We start from the raw sequence: 22,706 nt of genomic DNA, 5'->3' as shown, positions 1-22,706 counted from the left end.
AGCCATGCTGTTGTAATACATGAAAAACGTTATTTTGTTATTATTAGCAAGGCCTTCCTTGAAGAAGACATCTTCAGGATGGTATCATATGTTGCTCCAAAACCTGTATATATTGTTCAGCATTAATAGTGCATTCACCGAACTGCAAGTCACCCATGCCATGTGCACTAATGCACCCCCATACCATCACAGATGCTGGCTTTTTAACCGTGCGCTGATAACAAGCCCGATGGTCCCTTTACATCTTGGCCCAGAGGACGTGGCAATAATTCTGAATTTTTATTTGTCAGAACACAGGACAATTTACCACCTAGCCTCAGTCCTTCTTAAATGAGCTTGGGCCCAAAGAGGGCGGTATTTGTATATGGTTTCTTCTTTGTATGGTAGAGTTTTAACTTGCTTTTGTGGATGCAGCAACATACCGTGTTCACAGACAATGGTCTTTGGAAGTGTTCTTGAGCCCATGTACTGATTTCCACTATAGAATTGTGTTGCGTAAGGGACCGAAGATCACTGCCATCCAATATTGGTTTTTGGCCTTGTCCCTTGCGTACAGAGATTTGTCTGTATTCTCTGAATCTTGATACGATGATTTGATATTATGCACTGTAGATTAGGAGACCACCAAACTCTTTGCAATTTTACGTTGAGAAAAGTTTTTTTTCAATAGTTTTACTGTGCAGTCTTTCACAGAGTGGTTAACCCCATCTTGGTTAACCCCCTCCCCATCTTTAGTTCTGAAAGACTGGCAGGTCCTGGCCAGGGGCCTCTAGGCATCTCTATACACCTGGGGGCCACAGTCAGGGCCTGATCACAGAGGTGCCTCTAGGCATATCTGCGCTGCTGTGTTGATTGTCCCCAATTAGAGGCAGCTGCCTCGTGTTGTCTCTAATTTGGGACCCTATTTAAGTTGCTCTTGTTTTCCTCAGTTTGTGGTTCATTGTTTATGCAGCATGGCGGTTCTCGGTTTGTGCCGCTTCGTTTGTTTTGTTTGTCTGAAAGCAAAAATAAAAGGAGTGTTTTGCTACAGCTCTGCGCCTCATTTCCTGCCACACCATAGCTGTGACAGACCCATCCTCTGTGGAATGATCTTCTAATACCGAATTATGTTACTGACCTGTTGTCAATTGACCTAATTAGTTGTGTGATATTCCACAAGGTTAAGATTCTTCCAGTTTTTCTTCCAGTCTTTCATTGCCTCTGTCCCACCTTTTTTGAAACGTGTTGCTGGCATCAAATTCAAAGTGGCCATAACATTAAAGAAACAATAAAATGTCCTAGTTTCAACATTTAATATGTGGTCTTTGTACTAGTTTCTATTAAATACAGGGTTTAAACTATTTGCACATCATTGCATTCTGTTTTTATTTCCATTTTACACAGTGTCCCGTCTTTATTGGAAACAGGGTTACACAACATCCTCCCTCTTCAGACCTCACATGGTCCTTCTACTCAGCAGAACATCCTCCTTTACCGAGATGAGAATCCCTGTTGCTCCTTCAGCCAGTCTTTAAACTCTTCTCTTTCTCCCTGTGATTTAGCTGCAGGTGCTGGAGGCTGCAGACTGGCTGCTCCTTCAAAGGGTTCCCCACAGCGCCCCGAGCAGTCACACATAATAGGACAGAATCGATTGTCTTCTGCTGCACAAAAACAAACAGCGGAGCCGCTACCACGCTATCTCACATTACAGATGCAATGATGTCACCGCTATCACTTCAATTAGCAGGCTTGTCCCGTCCTTCTCGACTTCATGCTTCAGGGAGGATTGTGACATGTGACGCGTCTGAAACGGGACCATGTTATTATCGTCCAGGCCGAGAAGCCCACAACGGTGGGAGTGGAACAGCAAATGTACTGTGGGAAGATGTGCTTTCTGTGATGTGAGAACATTGGTAACTGAAACAGAACGAGATTCGATACATGATTGTGTTTTAATGCTGTTTTGTTGGTCGTGGTGGACAATGCAGCGGGAGAGTGTGTTTTCTAGTTTACTGAAATTCCTTAAGCGACTCATGTAGTGTACGTTATGGATAAGATGTTCTTATTACTGCCCAGATCAACGCGGTCAGATTACCCTTGTAAGAAGTTAACCCATTAAGTGTCTTTCGCTTGATCTAATTAATGACAAAGATGTTCCCCTTATCCCAGTAGAAGCCACTGACAGTATGAGGCCATTAGAGTTTCATCAGGTCTATAAGGACAAAGTATTATCAGGCCTGGGAGCACATTAAGAGAATCATCAGGTCGTTGTCTTCCCTACCTTCCAGTCCACACGTGTGGGAGCATTCTGACCAAGTTGACCAGTCTGACAGCTGGCAGTTGACCGGACACTCCACCACACAGGAGATGTTCATCTGCCACTTCCTCTCCAGCCTCAGCTATGAGAAAGGAGAAACATTATCACCCAATAACAGTCTCAGTCACATGACCAGTCAGAGTCCAGAGCCATTACTCCTGTCCTGTCTGACCACAAGATTACAACAATTCCCAGGAAGATCTGGATCTGTTCTGGCACTGGATGGGCCCTTGGCTTGTTTAAACCCCATTATCACAGAATAAGCGGGGCTGAAACTAGGCCATGGGTTAAACAGCATTAAGCCTGCAGGGGACAATAAGAGAGGATTTTGATTAAGAGTCTGAGGTTATTATGAATGAATAGACCTTCATCTAAAGGGGTTACAGCAATGCTCACATGAAAACACTGTTTCACTGAGCTGAATAATTTTAGTAGTACTCATTAAAATAGATAATACAAGGATTGGTGTTTACAACTTTAGACACGTCCTTTTGGGTATGAAATAGATGTGAATTAATAGCCTTTCTGAACAAAACTGGCAGGTAAACACAGAGAGGAATCGGGGAAATTGAACATTATAATTTACAACATGCAAAAATAGCCACGCTCTCACAGGGATGACAACATCCACAGGTTCTTTGAGATAAACTACTACCAGTTACTCTATCTTGTTGTGGGTTATGAAATCATTGGCCTTACGACACAACACAAGGGGAATTTTAATGTGAAATTTGCCTTCGGGGGTCTCACCTCCTCACAGAACTTCAGGTCGACAGATTTGCCGTCACTGCGTACGCAGTCCAGCATGCGTGTCTTGATGCCGCTGCCACACACAGCCCTGGCGCTCAGCTGACAGGTGCTCCAGTCTGAAGGGAAATCACACTGGACTTTAGACACCAACTCCCAAACCCAGAGCACCCAAACCCATGTCGAGATACACGTGAGATCATTTTGAAGTTAATGCCTTTTATTTCCGACCCTCTGTCTTTACCTAAAGATAGGATCTTTATCCAGTTTGAGTTTAATGACAGGCGATGGGTTAGGCAACAGACGCGTACGGAACACCTCACCACACCTGAACTCGTGACCTGACAAGGATGTGAACTGAACGTGAACCGAGCCCTGTGACTTGGGGCACCTGCTCTGATGTGTATCTGTTCAACACAGACGCCCCCACCCCCCCCCACCCCACACCACCCCCCACCACCCCCCTGGAAAAAAAACAAGCCTTCCTGAAATAAAGCACCCAGCATCATTAGGATCCAGAGGTGTCCCAGAGCCGTCCCAGAGCCATCCCAGAGCCGTCTGTCAGATAACGTGTTGCTCCAGTTAAAGCCCGGAACGCTGTCTGCCACCAAGGGGCTGCGGGATCACTCCTACGCCTGCAGTTCTCTGACAAAGATGAGTGGCCGCTTTTAGCAGCAGTTTTAAGAGCTCAACTCCACGGCGACTCCTGCTGCAGAGCTTTTGTGGCACTCGGGGGAGCAGAAAAGGGAGATTGCAAATAGAGAGAGAATGATTCAGTGAGGCAGAGCCAAGACGCGCCCTGGCAACATGAAAAAGAGCCTTTCCAGTAATGATGTGTGCTGGTATATTATGTACATAGTTACTGTATCGCCCTGGAAGGCCTTGGTGCCTCTGGGAGCAGAGCACTGCAGATTAGCACTGTATTTTTGTAGAAGAATGAGCCACAGACACAGAGAGAACGAGAACGAGAGAGCTACTTGTATTGAAGACAACGCTACACGTCTCCGCAGAGCTTCATTTTGGAATGAGAGAAGAGCCCCAAATTCAGAAGAATCACATATAGAAAGCAGAGGATGTGCAGTTTAATTGGATCATTGGGTATTGAGGAAGCACTAGACTGGAGTAGGTTGCGCCAGAAGTGTGCAATAATATTTGAGTACCTTATAACTAGTTTTTATAATCCTGGGTTGGTTGGTTGGAGTTATTTCGGTGTGGCAAAAATGGTATCACCACTGGCATGGAGAAACCGAATGGACCGTGTTAAAGAGGTTTTTCAATTCATGCAGTGTTTTACCTGTGATGTTGTAGAAATAGTGAAAGCAGTTCAGGTTCAGACTACACGGCTCCTTCTCTGTAGTGTCTGGACACTCTCTCCCCACTCCAGGTGCTCGGATGGCATAGGATGTCCGTTCTCTGCTGTTGTTGTAACTGCATGGCTGAAAGGAAGACACCATTTCACGTCAATATAGAGGGGTGAGCAGAGCTGTGAGCACCGTGCATTTTTCTTATAGCGTAAATGATTTACAAATCCATATTGCAGCAAGTGATAAGAATTCAATGTAGACAGCTCACTGAGCTGGAACTAAGCCTTTTTCAATGGAGTACCCTTGCCACCATGATGTGCATATTTATTGAACATAAAAGTTGATTAAACTGTGTGAATTTGTGGGTTTCTGGATTATTTCCCAGTTTATTGCTCCATATTTCATTATCGTAAATAAGTGGATTAACATTCCCTGTTCTGATTCCCAATTTGCAGGACTGCCAGCTCCCAAGGGTAGGTTTCCATTACTTCTCTCCTGGCATTCCCAGGAATACGTAATTCTTAGGGATTTCACTAGAAAACATCAAGGACACTTTCTGAATAGATAGTCCATCCTACCACCCCCATTACACTGTCATTGATCCCATAGTGTCAGAGGTAAAATAACACTGTCTCTGGAATAACACCCAGCACTGGAATGTTTTATTTCTCATGAATAAAACATGGTTCAATCATCGCTGGTACCAATGCAATGACATGTCGAGATTGGAATTGTGGGAAGTCAGTGTGTCAAGCACTCAAAGAAAAGAGGTTGTGATTAATAATGGCGGGCTTCTTACTGGAAAACAGCATGTGACACCAGAATAGGCCAACTGCTTTTTTTCAACCAATTAAATGTGTCAGAGTGGGTGGAACAGACCAATGCAGAACTGTGATGATGATGACATGCCTACTACACTGTAGTAACCGAGGAGCTGATGAAATGGCTTTTATATTTGTTTAATTGTCCAGCCAAATTTGTTGAACCACACTTCACCACCAGTAGAGATTTGTGTTGACTTACAATGAGCTGAAACCTGACTTCTGACGTGTTGACCTTAGATGACATTTACTGGGATGCATTAGAGTGGTAATCCGAAATTCGTCGACTACAGACGAAAGCTACTGAATGAGGTGGGGGAGATGCATCCTCGAATGCTGAAAGGCAGTTGTGGCACAGAGGTTTCCAACCTGCTAAAAGGCAGTTGTGGCACAGAGGTTTCCAACCTGCTGAAAGGCAGTTGTGGCACAGAGGTTTCCAACCTGCTGAAAGGCAGTTGTGGCACAGAGGTTTCCAACCTGCTGAAAGGCAGTTGTGGCACAGAGGTTTCCAACCTGCTAAAAGGCAGTTGTGGCACAGAGGTTTCCAACCCAGTGAAATACTGCAAATGCTTGTAAATCAGAGCAGACAGGCCACACTGGGGTTTTAGGAGACAGGAAACATGTGTCCTTATAATTTTCTTTCCATTTTTCTCAAAATCACAAAACAGTGGAGACAGGATATATGTCCACATGATTAAGCATATATTTTCAGTATAAGAAATGAGTAACTCTTTTAAGTACCAAATATGCAGTTACTACTATTTTGATTGGTAGAGCAGAACAGTGAATGTACTATTGATTGTGTACAGTAGGAAACATTTGATCTGTCTTCATATTTTATGTCTCTATATGACAGCTGTGACAGAACAATGGTCTTTCACCACTTGACAGTCTTCCAGCAGTAATGGCCTGGTGGTAGAATCAGGCTAGAGAGGGACACAGTAGTGGTTCATGATCCAATCAGAGACGATGTATCTGTTTCACTGGGGTATATTTACATCTTGAAATACATACAATCCTCTCTATTGAAGTCTCTTTAAGAGTAGTCACCTTGTTTTTCTCCCTTGTCTATTTTAGTGGCTTAGAATTGGATTATGGGACTGATTGCATTTGTTACTGGTCTACAACCCGTATGTCTGTTTTATTCTTCTACTGCTTCTGTGGGGGAAGACACATAATCCTGTGAAAGATTCACAATCCATTTTAGACTGACAAACTACCTGTGTTTGGTTTCAGTCTGTTTCAGTAATGTAGAAACAGGCCATAGAGTTTCACTCATAGGATTTCAAATCACAGAATTAGTGATTGAGTGTTGTGGAAATTTCTATGCACAATGTATTCAAACTGAGTAAAGGACTGAGTCCCACTGTTAAGATAGGTATAGGAATGTGTGGGATCTGGTATTTGCATAGGGGGCATCTATTGTCTGTCCAGATGGAGATCAATGGGTTTTAGGACAGGATAGGAGAAGATACAACAGGGGGCAGTAAGGCCAGTTGGCCCCTTTGGGTAAACACTACAGTAAACATTATGGCAGGAACGATAAGTTGGGGGAAGATAGCATTTGATAGAACAAAGGGAAGGTGTTTGATTGACATGAAACAGATGGCAGCATCTTACCACACCCCTTTTTCCTATGTAATAAATACTGTTGAAATGATGTTTTTATTTAGAGACTATCCACTGTTACTTTGTAACCTGTATACTTTCTCCTTGCAAGCAAGATTAAAACCGTTTATTGCGCAATTGATTTCTCCTGTCTTACCTACCATTTTCATAGAACTATTTGGAATTTAGAAATTGCCATCACATTGAGACACCAACAGATTCAGGCTCAGTTCCTAATACAAGCATGTTCGGAGAGGACTGATCTCCGACCAGAGGGGACCGATCTCAGACCAGAGGGGACCAATCTCAGACAAAGAGGGGACCAATCTCAGACAAAGAGGGGCTCGATCTCAGACAAAGAGGGGCTCGATCTCAGACAAAGAGAGGATCGATCTCAGACAAAGAGAGGATCGATCTCAGACAAAGAGGGGACCGATCTCAGACCAAAGGGGACTGATCTCAGACCAGTGGTTGTTACCCGGCTGCATCGGTTCCAGGCTCCCCAGTCGGAGAGGACACAGTCTTCAGGACAGGGCAGCCGACTGCCCCGTGTCCCCAGGGGCATGTCCTCCGGGTCACACAGGTAGTCCTCCACAGACTCAGATGGCCCGTCCACCGTGTTCAGCATACACCTATGGGAGTGCCCAGAGACGCGTTCACCATGACCTTATGCTTATGACCACGCCATTTAAATCAGCATGACCTCGCCATTCAAATCAACAGAGAATGCAAGATGCGTTTGAAATGCATGCGTCGAGGACCCTGGATTGGCATGTGACATTGACGCTGAGTCACGGTGTCCTACCTGACTTTACGGGTCTGGACGCCTTCTCCACAGTTCTCCTTCAGGTCTACGTTGCTGACCTTCCAGACGCTCCATGGTTCAGCCACCCAAACATACTGAGTGCAGTCACTCACACAGGGCACCACCTCATACACCTGGGCAATGAGAAAGCTAAGGGGGTTGACTGACATCGACATCAGCAGGTCATTTCAATGGTTAGTATATCATTTTTGCTAATTGGAATGCACAATACTGTGAAGGGTCTTACCTGGGCCTGAAGCGGAGAGCAAAATCCGGTGAGCATTGAGGAAAAGAAAGCGATATTTGGATTCATTAACAAATGCAAAGATTCCTTTGACGTTTTGAAGTCTATTATTGTGAAGACCTATTCAGACAAACATCTGTTTCTATTCATATTGAAGAAAAAAATATATATTTTCACAAATGAGGACTTTGCCAGCCTACATGGGCATTAGTGTGGACAGGTCGACTTACAGCTCTCTGCCCTGTAAAGCAAAACCAATTTGGTATTCAGAAGTGAAAGTAATGCGAGGTAATGTCAACGGAATGGCTTTTTAAAAATATTTTATTTGTTTCTCTCTCCTACATGTTGGTAGAAATGTGTTTTACATGGGAGGATATCACAAACACTGGCATCCATAGTAGTCCCACGTGGGAAATTATTCAAATAAATATGAATTGTCCCATTATTCATTCATGTGTGTTGTTGTTTATTGTGTTGTACCTGGTTGATGTGGTCCAGTTTGGGGCAAGGTCGCCCTCCATTATACGGTTTCTCCCGGAGCCACTTGGAGCGCACTTTGACCCCGCTACCACATGATTTACTGCAGCGTGACCAGTTGGACCACTCGCTGAGTTTACAGTCTGATGGACAGGGGATGATACATGCCTCCTCTATGTAGCCTGCATGGGAGGAGAGGCGTGTGAGGACAGTGGATATCCATGTGGAATTTAAGGATCAGGCAGCTTTGCGAGTCTATCAGGGATACTGTACATGTTATAAAATGTAATGGCATGTCCAAGAAGGAGCTAAAGCAGTGACCAAAACATAAAGCATTACCCAGTGTTCAAGAACTTGGTGTGTCCTCAAAGTATCATGTGCAAATAGAGAGAAATCCAAGGTCTAATGATATGACATGCCAAGACACCTAACACCAACAACATGATAAAAGGAATAAGTAGAGTGGGACCCTAAAATTCACAGATTAATTGAAAGAGGAAACAGAGGCAAGATTTCCCACATTTCTGTACTGTAGTAATCCAGATTATGGCAAGAACAGCTCACATAGGCAAAGAGAAACATCATTACTTAAAGACATGAAGGTCAGTCAATACAGAAAATGTCAAGAACTTTTAACGTTTCTTCAAGTGCAATTGCAAAAACCATCAAACGCTATGAGGACTGCCACAGGAATGGAAGACCCAGAGTTTCCTCTGCTACACTGGATAAGTTGATTAGAGTCACCAGCCTCAGAGATCGGCAGTTAACTGCACCTTTAAAATTGCAGCCCAAATAGAGACTTCACAGAGTTTTGAATAACAGACACATCTCAACATCAACCATGCAGAGAAGACTGTGTGAATCAGGCCTATATGGTCATGTTGCTGCAAAGAAACCACCACTGAAGGACACCAATAAGAAGAGACTTGGTTGAGTCAACACACACAAGAAATGACCATGTTGGAAATCTGTCATTTGGTCTGATGAGTCCAAATTTGTGTGAAGCATGGAAGAGGAGGTATGATGGTGCGGGGGTTCTTAGCTGGTGACACAGACTTTGTATGTCTGGACCAGCCTCTCTGGGGTCCCCTGCAATGTTACTATTTCAAGGGAATTAGAAAGAGAGCCAGTGACACAGGTTCTGCTTTCAGACAGTAACAAGCACAAATTCCATATTAACCCTGGATTAATGTACTGGATTTGTTCTTGTCAAGACCAACATATAGGGCTCATGCCTTAGGCTAGTCTGAAGGTCCCAGGCTGGAAAAGATGATCCATTTCAATAACTGGATACACTTTTTGCTGGGAACTCCAGTTATTCTCTATGCTTTCAGTCAGACAGTTGTTAATGAACTAAAATGTATATTGTATAAAGCTGATGGCTGGGTGGAAGTTAGGTTGGAAGGTCTGCTGAACTGTTGTGTATTTCTGTGTGTGTGAGTGTCTCCCGGAACACTTTCAGTTTTAATGAGGAGAATATTTTAGTTTACAGGGTTGGGGTCAATTCAGGAAGTACAGTGACATTGCAATTCTCTTTTATATTGACTGGAATTAAATGGAATCAAGCCCAAACCTGGTACATTCTGTCTCTTTGACCACAGACATCATTCTGTCTTATTGACCACAGTCCAAGTGTTTGATTGACTTAAATGACTGGTAATTAACTAAGAGAACTGAGAAATATTGTAAAACACACACACGCACAAAAAGCACACACACACACACACACACACACAAACACATGAAAAATATGTGGATGTCAATGAACAGTTTTCTAATTGATTTTGTAAGTTGCTCTGGTCAAGAGCATCTGCTAAACTACTAAAATGTCAACTTAAATAAAACACATTGGAAATACTTCAAAATGTATATGTAAGCAAATAAGACATTCAAAATAACAGTTTGATCCAGGTCTAGTTTCTTCAGTTCCACTCAGTTTAATCAGTATGGTGAATCATATCCATGATGCCTCTGGTTAGTAGTGTAGACTCAGAAAGGAGAGTTTTAAACCAGAACACGTGTTGAGGGGTGGGGTGGATGCAAAGGTAGACGTTGGGGAAACACTGTGTTTATATGACTTCTCTTGAGGGATACATAGACAGGATGAGTTACTTCAAAAATGAAATTATACAACTCAATCACAACTATTTTGTTGGATAGCCCAGCGAAGGTAACGTGTTTACTGCATTATTTACTCCATTAGCTCGGAAGTGCCCCAAGTTCCTTAACGTTCCAGATGCGTTAGCCAACCCTAATCCCAGAAGCCCTTACAATACTCTGTCTGTTCCAAATTGCCTCCAAAAAAACCACACTGCCACAGCCTCCCTTAATGCTGGAGGTTACTAGTCTTTCTTACAAGCCCTCACAGCACCTAGTGAGGATCCCCACAGCGACCTCATTCCCGCTTAACCGCCAGTTTCTGTCAAGATCCTCTGAGCATAGTACATCACCAGAGAAAATGTCAGGGTAGAGTTACAGTACAGAATCCCTATGAGCAACATTGTCAAGGTGAGGGCTGAGGTCTGAGCAGGAATGACAATCTCCCTAATATGGATTCTGTACACACACCCCAAGCACTGCATTTTAACCCATCACGGAACCATTAAAGACATCAACAACTCCATAGATTCCAACAAATCATTATTAACACGATTAAATGGTTATCTCCAAGCGTCACTACTTGAGTCCCAACCCCTTTTAAAGGAAGGAGCTATCTAAAAACAGTGAACAGTAAAAATACTTTCGATTTTTTCGATAGCCGTGAGCAACAAGGCCTTTTAGTGTTAATCCCTGGCTCTATAGATGCCTGGGGGGAATAGAGATAACCGCATTCCCTGATCCCCATCACAGCCTGGGGCAACATGTCAGTACACAGCGGTGGAGAGGACAATGTCTCCTCTCCCACCAACCTCAGTTCTGATTATGGAAGGAAGAGAGAGGGAGAGAGAGTTGGAGAGAGGACGAGAGATGGGGGGAGAGGGAGAAAGGGAGAGAGAGAAGGGAAAAGGAGAGAGGGAGGAGAAAGACAGAGAGAGAGCAAAAGAGATGGGGGCCAAACTCGGTCAGGAGAGAGGATGAGAGATGGGGGGGGGGAGAGCGAAAAGGGGAGAGAGATGTGAGAAGAGACGTTTTTACAAATGTACACTCTTTACAATTTCACACTCTTCTTCCCATACTCTCAAACATGCTATTCCGTAATAATATATCATATATTATGTCATAAATTAACATATTTACTTCTCTAAGACACCATATGTCAGGTTCCAGTCACCCACTTCCAAGCAAACTGACGTGAAACTGTATCTGATTCATTGCTTAGGCTCTGTTCAGAAATGCATGATATTGGATGTATTCATTTCTATATCCATCTCTGCATCCTGCCTATCTGTACCCGTCTTTCACCTATTCCTAAAGCAATTTGTCTGCATGTGTCAATTCGGAGATGTTATCAAGTGCTCCTTTGTTCTTCATGTTTTAAGAACATGGAGATAAGAGTGATTCAGATAAGAATAGTTCAGACAAGAACGTTGGAGATTACAAATCATAATGTCACATTCAGTTAAAAAAGAATTCTGTTTTAAAATTAACAGCTGTATAAAAAAAAGCCTGCTGCCCTAGAAGTTCAGATATTCATGGAGCCTGATAACTTTGAAAGTGGCATCTAACTTACATTCCAAATATTTCCCATGTTGTGTACACACACTCCAAGGTTACTGTGTCACTCACTCATCACATGGCAAAATAACGGGGATCCATGTGTCTGTGCCCTGACTGACACGGAACCGAGGAATGTATGCTGTGATGTGGAACAGATTTGATGCTGGCAGACCCTCATCATCAGAGTTTGAGTGTCCTCGTTAATGAGATTTGATACAGTGTATGTGGGTGTGTTTTCCATGTAAGGTGCTCACGGGGCATTTGGCTACACTCAGTTGCAACCTAAGACACACACACACACACACACACACCCCCAACACGCAGCCAACGCACCATGACTGTTGCAGCGTGACGTCTCCACCAGTCGGTTGTCCTGGTCGTAACACACCATAGCCTGGTAGCGGTAGCCCTGGCCACACTCCTTGATATCCCCCAGGACCTTCAGGCCCAGGAGGCTCTCCACACGGTCCCCACCGGCCAGGATGCAGTCAGACCAGTTACCCACGGGCTGGGCGTTGTACTTATCACAGGGGCAGTACTGGGTCTCGCTGAGGGGGTACATCTGAGTGTTCTTGCACTTGTCCTTCTTTTTGCTTCGCCCTGGAGTGGTTAGGCGAGATGGGTTGAAAGGAATTAACCGTGTTGGTCTGTTTCCCTATCTCTATATCTCCATATCTCTTATCTCTCTGTCTGACTGACTGACTGTCTGACTCTCTGTCTGTGTCTGCCTGTCTGCCTCTGTATGTCTGTCTGCGTCTGTCTCATTTCTGTCTTTGTCTGTCTGTCTACCAGCCTGCCTGTCTGCTCATAGTGTTCACATTACCACCATGCATTTATATTCATTATAATGTTCACATTCAGGTTATTTGTACCAGACCTCCTTAAATCCATGGTTGCTTCCAAGCCAAGTAACTTATCTGTAATAGGGTTTAAGCTACCAGCTCTTCCCTTTCTGCAAGGTCAAACCATAAACTGAATCAGTCATGTGTTTGGACGGCCACTGTGCGAAGGTGCAGCTCTGTCCTTACAGTTCCTCACCTACAAGTAACCTCTTCCTGGTTCGGACCCCTACACAGTCGACAGTGCAGGATGAGAACTTGGACCAGTTGGTGAGCTGACAGTCATCCTGGCATGGAAGCTGGCAGCGCTGAGTGACAGGGGGCATAGAGCTGGCGAGCTTCAGACAGTCGCCGATGTCTGCCTGCGCTCCGTCCAGCTTGCGACAGGACACGGCTGTGGAGGGAAACAACAGAGCGTCCATCACGCCGCCTTTTGGGCCCCAGAGATTCAACTGGAGCGGCCATATTAGAGACAACGGGTTGTTACGGCGGTGTTCTACAACAGTTGCCCTGAGGGGGATTCTGGGGAGTGGGGGGGAGACACACAGGACAACATCGCTTTTTGCGACTGAAACGTTCCCTACAAGCAGACTCTTGCTCAAACTCCGCCCGGGCCTCTGTTAACTCAACAGGTCAGGGCAGTTGGTGAGTGTGGTTGTTTGTCGGGGTGTGTATTGACAGCATGTGTCCTTAGAACCGCGGGTACAGATGAGCACTCTATTTCATATAGATGCAGTGAGAAGCAGTGACCTGGTCTTGAAAGGTGTATGAGGTGACAACACCGACACAGGGATGTTAATGTCGACTGTCGCAGGCTATGAGAGTCAGCCTGGCACTCAGGAGGATTAGCAAGACCAAGACGTGCTTCGCTACGACAGCATGTTTGATACAGCGGATGTCAGATCTTTGGAACGAAGAAAAAGGGCATTGGGATTTGTCTCTTTTCATTTTCGACATTCCCACCGATAGCAGTTACTCATTGAAGCTATAGAACAATGGAACCATTCTGTGGCCTGAAAAAAAATACCAAAAAACATTTACAATGCTTCTTTGTAGTGCATCTTCCTTTATCTGCAGTAAGTGAGCCGTTCCTGAATGTGAGTAGAACTGTTACTTTTCAATGTGCGGTCAAATTCTGTAGTGTGAGATCACAATTGAAACATGTACCGGTCGTTGTTAGCCAGGGGGTGAATCTAGCAACTCATCCAAATGTAGCTGAGAACCCGATTAAAGCTGCATGAAAGGAACCTAGTGTGTCTGGTACCTAGAAACTCCAGTTGAATCCAGCAAGGTGGATGTCTGGTCATGAAGACATTGACACACTAAATCCACTCAGGAATGACAAATGGGGTCCTCTGTGCTTTGGGGAGTGTCAACCCTAGTTCATGTCTTTGTCTAAATGGGATGATTTGACAAGTGGTGGAAGTAGCACAATTGGCCTCTCTTAAATCTCGCCAAATCCATCTGTTTCTCCCTGGCTGAGATCCAAAGAGGCCACAAAGAAGGACAATTTCATTGTGGTGCTCAAATTGGATAGAACGAGGCGGTGATAAAAGGGGATTTGTGAAGGAAAAGAAGGATATGAAGGATGCATTATTTCACCTCTTGTTTGAAGACCTGGTCCACATGTTTCCTGGGCCCCTGGGCTATCCTCCCTGATGTACCAGGGAACCAACTGACATCTCCTCCATTTGTGAGTCTTCCACCTGCAATGGAGGAAATACGATGACCCCCCCCCCCCAATATATCATTAAGCATAACTATGTAATACCAATAATATTAATATGACTCAATGAAAGCACCTGTGCTTATTATCAACACTTAAAAGTGCATTTTTAAGCTTCAAAAAGATCACAGTGGTTTGATCCACTGCCCCCCCAGCCCTCAGCAGTGGCACATCCTACAGGTCCAGTGCATGTGCAATCTGACAGTCTGTCGTTGTGGTTGACTTTCAGTAAGTAGGTCAAACGAAGGATATGTTAGACATTTCTTTACTTCTAACACTCAATACAATAAAACATATGAGGTTTGCTAGCAAGCCACAGAATCATCAACCACTGTTGTGCAGCTGTTTGAATTTGAGTCAATGAGAGAAGCTAGCAATGTATGTTTTGTTGCTAAGCTGTCAAGGTGACAGTGTTTGTGTCTACCGTCTGAAAGACGCTCAATGCACGTTGCTATTGTCAGGTTAATCCAGTAAGTTTGTTTTATGTTGGTAGGTTTCACACTCACAATAGCTGAATTTCTAGAGCTACAGTAGTGAGCAAACCATTTCAATGGCGCAAACTATAACAGTATTACAGCACTACTTTTGGTGTCCCCCTCAATAATCGCTCTTAAGAAAATGTCATGTAATTGTTCCCTCCAAAGTTGATATCAGATTTTCACCCCTGCGTACTGTACCTGTAACCAGGGCAGACTTTGACAGCCTCACAGTCATTCTCCTCCTGCAGCACCTCAGGACACTCCTGGCCCCCGTTGGCAGGCAGCTGAAGGACGATACGCCTCCTCGACTGCTTTTTCTTCTGGATGTTACCAGCTGACAACAAAGGCGCAGTGAATGAATCATTACTTCAACCATCAATTTTGAACCGCTACGTTAGTCGTCACGTGCAGGGTGGAGACGGTGACTGTTGGCTGCTTCGCTGACTTGGCAAAACTGACATAGTCGTCAGGTAAAATTGCAATTATGAAGTTCTGTAACAACAAAGACTCTTTTCTGATATCTCAGGTGTATTCCCTATAAACACCTACATTATACATTTTAACAAGACTCTGACTATCCAGCTAAATTGATTAAGATGTAGCTTTATGGTCCAGGATTAGCCAAAGGATGGCCAATAAAACAATAAAACAAAGTCTTTATAACACAACCTTAGGTTTGAGCCTGTGTGGGTGAGAGGCAGGTCATCATAAAGCAGGAGATCATCAGCAATGTTGACAAATTTATGACTGAGACTGTGGGGAGCGAGGGCGTAAGATTTATGCTTTAGTATCAAACGAAGAGGTCATCAAATTATGAATGAGAATGATTTGATACCATAAATCACCATGTCTTCCAGCTATTGAAGTGGCTCTCTGGCAAAGGTGACCTGGTCTGAAGGCGTGAAAGCAACTATCACAACAACATCATGAAGCCCAGTCAGTTGTAGCCTCTGGGCTAGCAACTGGGTCACACTAAAACAGGTTACTTTAATCATCCCAGCCTGTCAAGTGTAATATCCGTAATGAAACACGAATGAAGACATGTTCAGGAAACTGCGTTCAGCACATTGAAATCATTTCCCTATTGGAGTCAGTTTCATCATTTTTTCCCATTTATCTTTCCCAATGTATGCAATCACTAATGTGTGTAAGTTGCTCTGGATAAGACTGTGTAAATGAAAAATGTAAATGTGCAAATTCAATGAGGCGTCATGTAAAAGAAAATGCTGTGCATAATGTTCCTTGTCAACATATAGTTAAAGATAGTCAAGAAATTCCTTTAAGGAGATTATGTTTTGGCTCAAAGTTTGCAGGAGGGTTACTATTCAAAAAGTAAAGTGGTGATTGGGGAAAGAGGCAGGGTTGTCAGATGTAAGGTAAAGTGATGATTGATGAAAGAGGCAGGGATGTCAGATGTAAGGTAAAGTGGTGATTGGTGAAAGAGGCAGGGTTGTCAGATGTAAGGTAAAGTGGTGATTGGTGAAAGAGGCAGGGATGTCAGATGTAAGGTAAAGTGGTGATTGGTGAAAGAGGCAGGGTTGTCAGATGTAAGGTAAAGTGGTGATTGGTGAAAGAGGCAGGGATGTCAGATGTAAGGTAAAGTGGTGATTGGTGAAAGAGGCAGGGATGTCAGATGTAAGGTAAAGTGGTGATTGGTGAAAGAGGCAGGGATGTCAGATGTAAGGTAAAGTGGTGATTGGTGAAAGAGGCAGGGTTGTCAGATGTAAGGTAAAGTGGTGATTGGTGAAAGAGGCAGGGTTGTCAGATATAAGGTAAAGTGGTGATTGGTGAAAGAGGCAGGGTTGTCAGATGTAAGGTAAAGTGGTGATTGGTGAAAGAGGCAGGGTTGTCAGATGTAAGGTAAAGTGGTGATTGGTGAAAGAGGCAGGGTTGTCAGATGTAAGGTAAAGTGGTGATTGGTGAAAGAGGCAGGGTTGTCAGATATAAGGTAAAGTGGTGATTGGTGAAAGAGGCAGGGTTGTCAGATGTAAGGTAAAGTGGTGATTGGTGAAAGAGGCAGGGTTGTCAGATGTAAGGTAAAGTGGTGATTGGTGAAAGAGGCAGGGTTGTCAGATGTAAGGTAAAGTGGTGATTGGTGAAAGAGGCAGGGTTGTCAGATGTAAGGTAAAGTGGTGATTGGTGAAAGAGGCAGGGTTGTCAGATGTAAGGTAAAGTGGTGATTGGTGAAAGAGGCAGGGTTGTCAGATGTAAGGTAAAGTGGTGATTGGTGAAAGAGGCAGGGTTGTCAGATGTAAGGTAAAGTGGTGATTGGTGAAAGAGGCAGGGTTGTCAGATGTAAGGTAAAGTGGTGATTGGTGAAAGAGGCAGGGTTGTCAGATGTAAGCTAAAGTGGTGATTGGTGAAAGAGGCAGGGTTGTCAGATGTAGGTCTTCTGTCATACCTGCATCACAGGTGGGAGAGCACTGGGTCCAGTCACTGAAGGGGGTCACAATGCAATCCTTCTTACACGGCATTCGACAGGGTCGCACCGTACCTGGACGAGGACTCTCCGGACATCTAGAGTGTAAATACACAGACACACTGCTGGTAGTAAACACAAACACACAGTCAGTAAGGCACAGACACACTGCTGGTAGTAAACACAAACACACAGTCAGTAAGACACAGACACACTGTAACAGACAGAAACACACAGTCAGTAAGGCACAGCCGCACTGTAATAGACAGAAACACACAGTCAGTAAGGCACAGACACACTGCTGGTAGTAAACACAATGCAGTACTTTTACGAAAGCACACACTAAGGAAGGGGTGGGCTAACCTTTTGGCTCAAGGGCCCTATCAGGGTTTTTCACATTCAACAGAGAGACGCAGAGATTTGCTTTGTACTGATTTGTCAATCAATTTGCAGGCCAAAAAAGGGCAGGTACCAAAACATGTATACAGACTTGATATCTATTGACACATTTAAGCGTGGCCTGGAGTGTTTTTAATGCAACATAATCATTTCCAATCAAATTTCCTTTCTCTTTTTTTACCCAAACCTCCTACACATCCAAATTCAATGGGCTCGTGGGCTGCATCTCCTGAGCTAGGGCAGCAAGAAGAACTACCTGATAAGAAATGCTATGACTTATTTCTATTTACTGTAACATGAACAGGCAGGAAAAGAGAAGCCGGTTGTGTGTTGGGCAATACAAATGTCTCCCACAGTACACAGTTTAAGAAGACCAGCAGTGCTTTGGCTGTTATTCATTGCTCTCAAATGGAGTCTGTTCTCAGTCACATCCTTCAGGGTAAATTCAGCCCACTATAGATAAGACCCTTCAATGGAATCCTTCTCCTCTCTGCTCTGTTTTAAATTGATTCTATCACTAGACAATAATCTGTTAGATTACTGGGATTGTGGTTGGAGTTGATTTTCATATTTGACTTACAAAGGGTTACATGTAATCTTCAGCCCTATAGTTATAAGTACATCTGGTCCTACTGGACAAGGATAAACTGTCTATCTGAAAGACAGGGTAATCTGATATTTCGGACATGGCTCCTCTGGGGCATTTCCTAGTAATGTTGAAGCTGTGTTTTCTTATCCTGTCGCTGAGAGACGTAGACAGCCTAGCTAGTGCCGATCATCTGGGTCAGGTTTACACACTGGAAGTAGGAGAGCCCTGTCTTCTTCTGGGGCTGCTGTACTCATTAGTACCATGTTGTCAGGGGAGAACCGGGGAGCCTCACACTCACCATGTCATAATGCAGCAGGCAGCTATGCGAAGAGAGGAGGTATTTATTTTTAATACCAATAGACAGAGGTAAATCCCTCTCAAGTGAGACAAATCCTCTGGCATGTTTTTATACCGGTTCTACACTCCAAAGCTGTGCTCAGGGATGGAAAATAGGGAGAATTAGATCACGAGTTATATGGGTCAGGCTTGGATCAAATACATTTCTTAGTTACCTCTTTAGGTTTAAAGAGTTACCAGTTACCCTAATAACAACAGGTCGTCGGTTGGAAAATGCTTAAGGATGAGCTACTTCGACAGACGTCCAAACGAAAGCCTACTGGTAAGCAATCCCCCAGACAAACAATAGAATACAAGAGGAGACACAACGACATAATCCAGATTGAAGTGTTGAGACAAACATTTAGCGTCTTGCTACACCTCACTTAACTAATGATGAACGTCCTCTAGCATAGCAGACAGTAATATCCCTCCTGTTCCAATTTAGTTTCAACATTGTTCCAGACAACACATTGTAAAAGATGAGACACAAATACATGATCCGTGTTGAGCTGTTGAACGAAACACTTAACTACCTTATATTACCAATACCAAAGCTCCTCGGTAAACACTCCTACTGTTCTCTTTTGATTTAATTGTATTTTAGGAATGTTGTAATGATAGGTATTACCCCGGTTTGTGTGATTAAAATTCAGTAACATTCTCATTAACAACACAGGTCACGTACATTGCTAGAACACAATGCTGGTACTGTAGACAAGTTGTTCTTCCTGTCTATTGAGGTATGGAGGCCTCCTCTACTGGGCATTAGATTATCCAGTTAAAGCATCACAGTTTTAGCCGACTTGTATTCCCTGCTAGTGTTATGATATCGTAATGATCTTTAAATGTAATGATTTGTGTTGAAGAAACACAACATTTACTCAGAGCTTGTCCCACAGCACATCATTATGAAGAGTCTGCAAGGGTAATGTTTCTGTTCTGATATTTGCTATTAGCGCTTGAATAATCTGTTCAGCTATAGATTATAAAAAATGAGCATATGGTTGAACAGAGAGTGAGAAAACTCAAAGCACGGCATTGAAACCCACATCGTTTTAAGAGACCGCAAAAGCACATAAAGCCTGGTGCTAAATGATAAGGCCTAATTAATTCCATTATCAAAAAGTACAAAAGTAAACAGACACAATTATTTAAATGTGGGGGGGGGGTACAAAATAAAGCTCAGGTTCTTCAAGGGCTTTGCATTAGTTTCACTGGCCTCAGTCCACACAGCTTTTAACTTTTCCTTCACTGTCATGCATGGCAAGTAGAACGCTCATTACGACACGACTGCATGATTGACCACCGCATCAAACACTATCACACCCATTCATCTCCTTTCCGGATGGTCCAAATAAACATCAGTGTGATTACACAAACACATCGGACGCCAGTCCCCATGCAAATTGTATTGAATCAACAAGCCAGGATGTTTCCGTTCCAAACGCCACTGATAGAGGCGTGCGTCTGACAGACTGACAGGTCTGTCTCCAGGAGACTCTGCTCTCTTTGACAGTGTGCGGTGACACTGTGTGAGGTTCACAGCCGCCGGGTGTGTGACGGTGGCTCTGAGCCCCCTCTGACTGAACCCAGGCACATCCGCGGATACATACCGGCGAGGCGGATGTGTGTTTGTTTGTTCTGCTGGGGTCTTGGGGAAGTGCTAGTCAAACCTACCTACTAAAGGGATGCTGGGAAGAGGAGACACAGGGAATTTAGAAACCAGTGTGTCAAGTTGTCAGTTGACAATGCAGTTCAGGCAGGGTGACACTCTCTATATCCATGAGCCAGTGAGGTTGGCTGGGCTACCTCGAGGTGACAATGTCTTAAAAAGATTTAAAAGGGCTACGTCCCTAAAGTTGGTCAAGTCATTTTGAATATCCATGTTGTAATGGTATGCTGCTGTGGTTAACAGACGAAAACATTCTGGAACTCCTCTGAAATGTTATCACGTATTTACCAAGACTGTTAATGTTATTACACTTTTTATCAGTTTAATCTGTTTACATCAACATTAACATGTAAATACAAATGTTTCATGATTTAATTATTAAATATTCCAAGTATTGATCATTTGGAGGTGTAGTGTGCAGAAATGATCAGGTCTCTTTGTTCACTAGATTCCCTCTGCATGGTCAATGGGTCACCAACCACAACAAGCTGACAGAGGTTGTAAGGCGATTGACTCTGGCCTCACACATTGACCTGTGTGACTTGGTTGGGCAAGCAGCATGGGAAAAAGCAGAATGCTTTGCCGTGGATACCTACCAGGAAGGCTGGCTGAAATGCTCAACTCTGCCAAACCCAGTTGGAATTGTTTTATTGCATGACATAAGTATTTGATACATCAGAAAAGCAGAACATAATATTTGGTACAGAAACCTTTGTTTGCAATTACAGAGATCATACGTTTCCTGTAGTTCTTGACCAGGTTTGCACACACTGCAGCAGGGATTTTGGCCCACTCCTCCATACAGACCTTCTACAGATCCTTCAGTCGCTGGGCAATACAGACTTTCGGCTCCCTCCAAAGATTTTCTATTGGGTTCAGGTCTGGAGACTGGCTAGGCCACTCCAGGACCTTGAGATGCTTCTTACGGAGCCACTCCTTAGTTGCCCTGGCTGTGTTTTTCAGGTCGTTGTCATGCTGGAAGACCCAGCCACAACCCATCTTCAATGCTCTTACTGAGGCCCCATCGCGATACATGGCCCCATCCATCCTCCCCTCAATACGGTGCAGTTGTCCTGTCCCCTTTGCAGAAAAGCATCCCCAAAGAATGATGTTTCCACCTCCATGCTTCACGGTTGGGATCGTGTTCTTGGGGTTGTACTCATCCTTGTTCTTCCTCCAAACACGGCAAGTGGAGTTTAGACCAAAAAGCTCTATTTTTGTCTCATCAGACCACATGACCTTCTCCCATTCCTCCTCTGGATCATCCAGATGGTCATTGGCAAACTTCAGACGGGCCTGGACATGCACTGGCTTGAGCAGGGGGACCTTGCGTGCGCTGCAGGATTTTAATCCATGACGGCGTAGTGTGTTACTAATGGTTTTCTTTGAGACTGTGGTCCCAGCTCTCTTCAGGTCATTGACCAGATCCTGCCGTGTAGTTTTGGGCTGATCCCTCACCTTCTTCATGATCATTGATGCCCCATGAGGTGAGATCTTGCATGGAGCCCCAGACCGAGGGAGATTGACCGTCATCTTGAACTTCTTCCATTTTCTAATAATTGCGCCAACAGTTGTTGCCTTCTCACCAAGCTGGTTGCCTATTGTCCTGTAGCTCATCCCAGCCTTGTGCAGGTCTACAATTTTATCCCTGATGTCCTTGCACAGCTCTCTGGTCTTGGCCATTGTAGAGAGGTTGGAGTCTGTTTGATTGAGTGTGTGGACAGGTGTCTTTTATACAGGTAATGAGTTCAAACAGGTGCAGTTAATACAGGTAATGAGTGGAGAACAGGAGGGCTTCTTAAAGAAAAACTAAAAGGTCTTTGAGAGCCGGAATTCTTACTGGTTGGTAGGTGATCAAATACTTATGTCATGCAATAATATTCAAATTAATTATTTAAAAATCATACAATGTGATTTTCTGGATTTTTGTTTCATGATACCTCTGTGATGCTTCTATCCCCAAAGTTAACCTGAAAAATTTTGAAGCCCCATGGCATGGAATTCTATGCTAAGACAGAGACATTCTCATAATATTAAACCCCAAACAAACAGAAAAGCCTAGCAACCACGGGACATGCATTCACCCACATTAGTCCACTAGAAACATCCCACAGCAGTGTGACACAACAAGTTGGGGTCTTCGCCAGCTTCAGCGGATTTAACCTAATCCATGATGACCGGGGAAATACTCTCTAAGACAACAGGGGCTCGAAGGATGAGAAACATGCTGGAGAAAAGTTGTTATGCTCGTCATGGTCCAGAAGGCAGAAACATATTCAAAACCA

The 22,706-nt window shown here is 43.9% G+C and overlaps 1 protein-coding gene across 9 annotated transcripts in view; it reads right to left on the bottom strand.

Moving 5' to 3' along the window:
- Positions 1-22,706, bottom strand: part of LOC105021890 (thrombospondin type-1 domain-containing protein 7A) — a 109,410-nt gene that overhangs the window by 16,038 nt on the left and 70,666 nt on the right. For all 9 annotated transcript variants that reach the window (XM_034288856.1, XM_034288857.1, XM_034288862.1 and 6 more), the window contains 11 exons: positions 17,405-17,520; positions 15,202-15,337; positions 14,401-14,504; positions 12,998-13,192; positions 12,293-12,559; positions 8,306-8,484; positions 7,582-7,721; positions 7,255-7,408; positions 4,338-4,479; positions 3,047-3,162; positions 2,261-2,378 (listed from right to left, as the gene is read on the bottom strand). In XM_034288856.1, coding sequence (XP_034144747.1) covers positions 2,261-2,378; positions 3,047-3,162; positions 4,338-4,479; positions 7,255-7,408; positions 7,582-7,721; positions 8,306-8,484; positions 12,293-12,559; positions 12,998-13,192; positions 14,401-14,504; positions 15,202-15,337; positions 17,405-17,520 — 1,667 coding nt within the window. The remainder of the gene's footprint in view (positions 1-2,260; positions 2,379-3,046; positions 3,163-4,337; positions 4,480-7,254; positions 7,409-7,581; positions 7,722-8,305; positions 8,485-12,292; positions 12,560-12,997; positions 13,193-14,400; positions 14,505-15,201; positions 15,338-17,404; positions 17,521-22,706) is intronic.

The sequence above is a fragment of the Esox lucius genome, chromosome 20 (genome assembly GCF_011004845.1).
Source record: "Esox lucius isolate fEsoLuc1 chromosome 20, fEsoLuc1.pri, whole genome shotgun sequence".
In the NCBI taxonomy this organism is placed as follows: Eukaryota; Metazoa; Chordata; class Actinopteri; order Esociformes; family Esocidae; genus Esox; species Esox lucius.
Note: the sequence above shows the minus strand (reverse complement) of the source record. Positions and strands in the feature narration are given on the sequence as shown.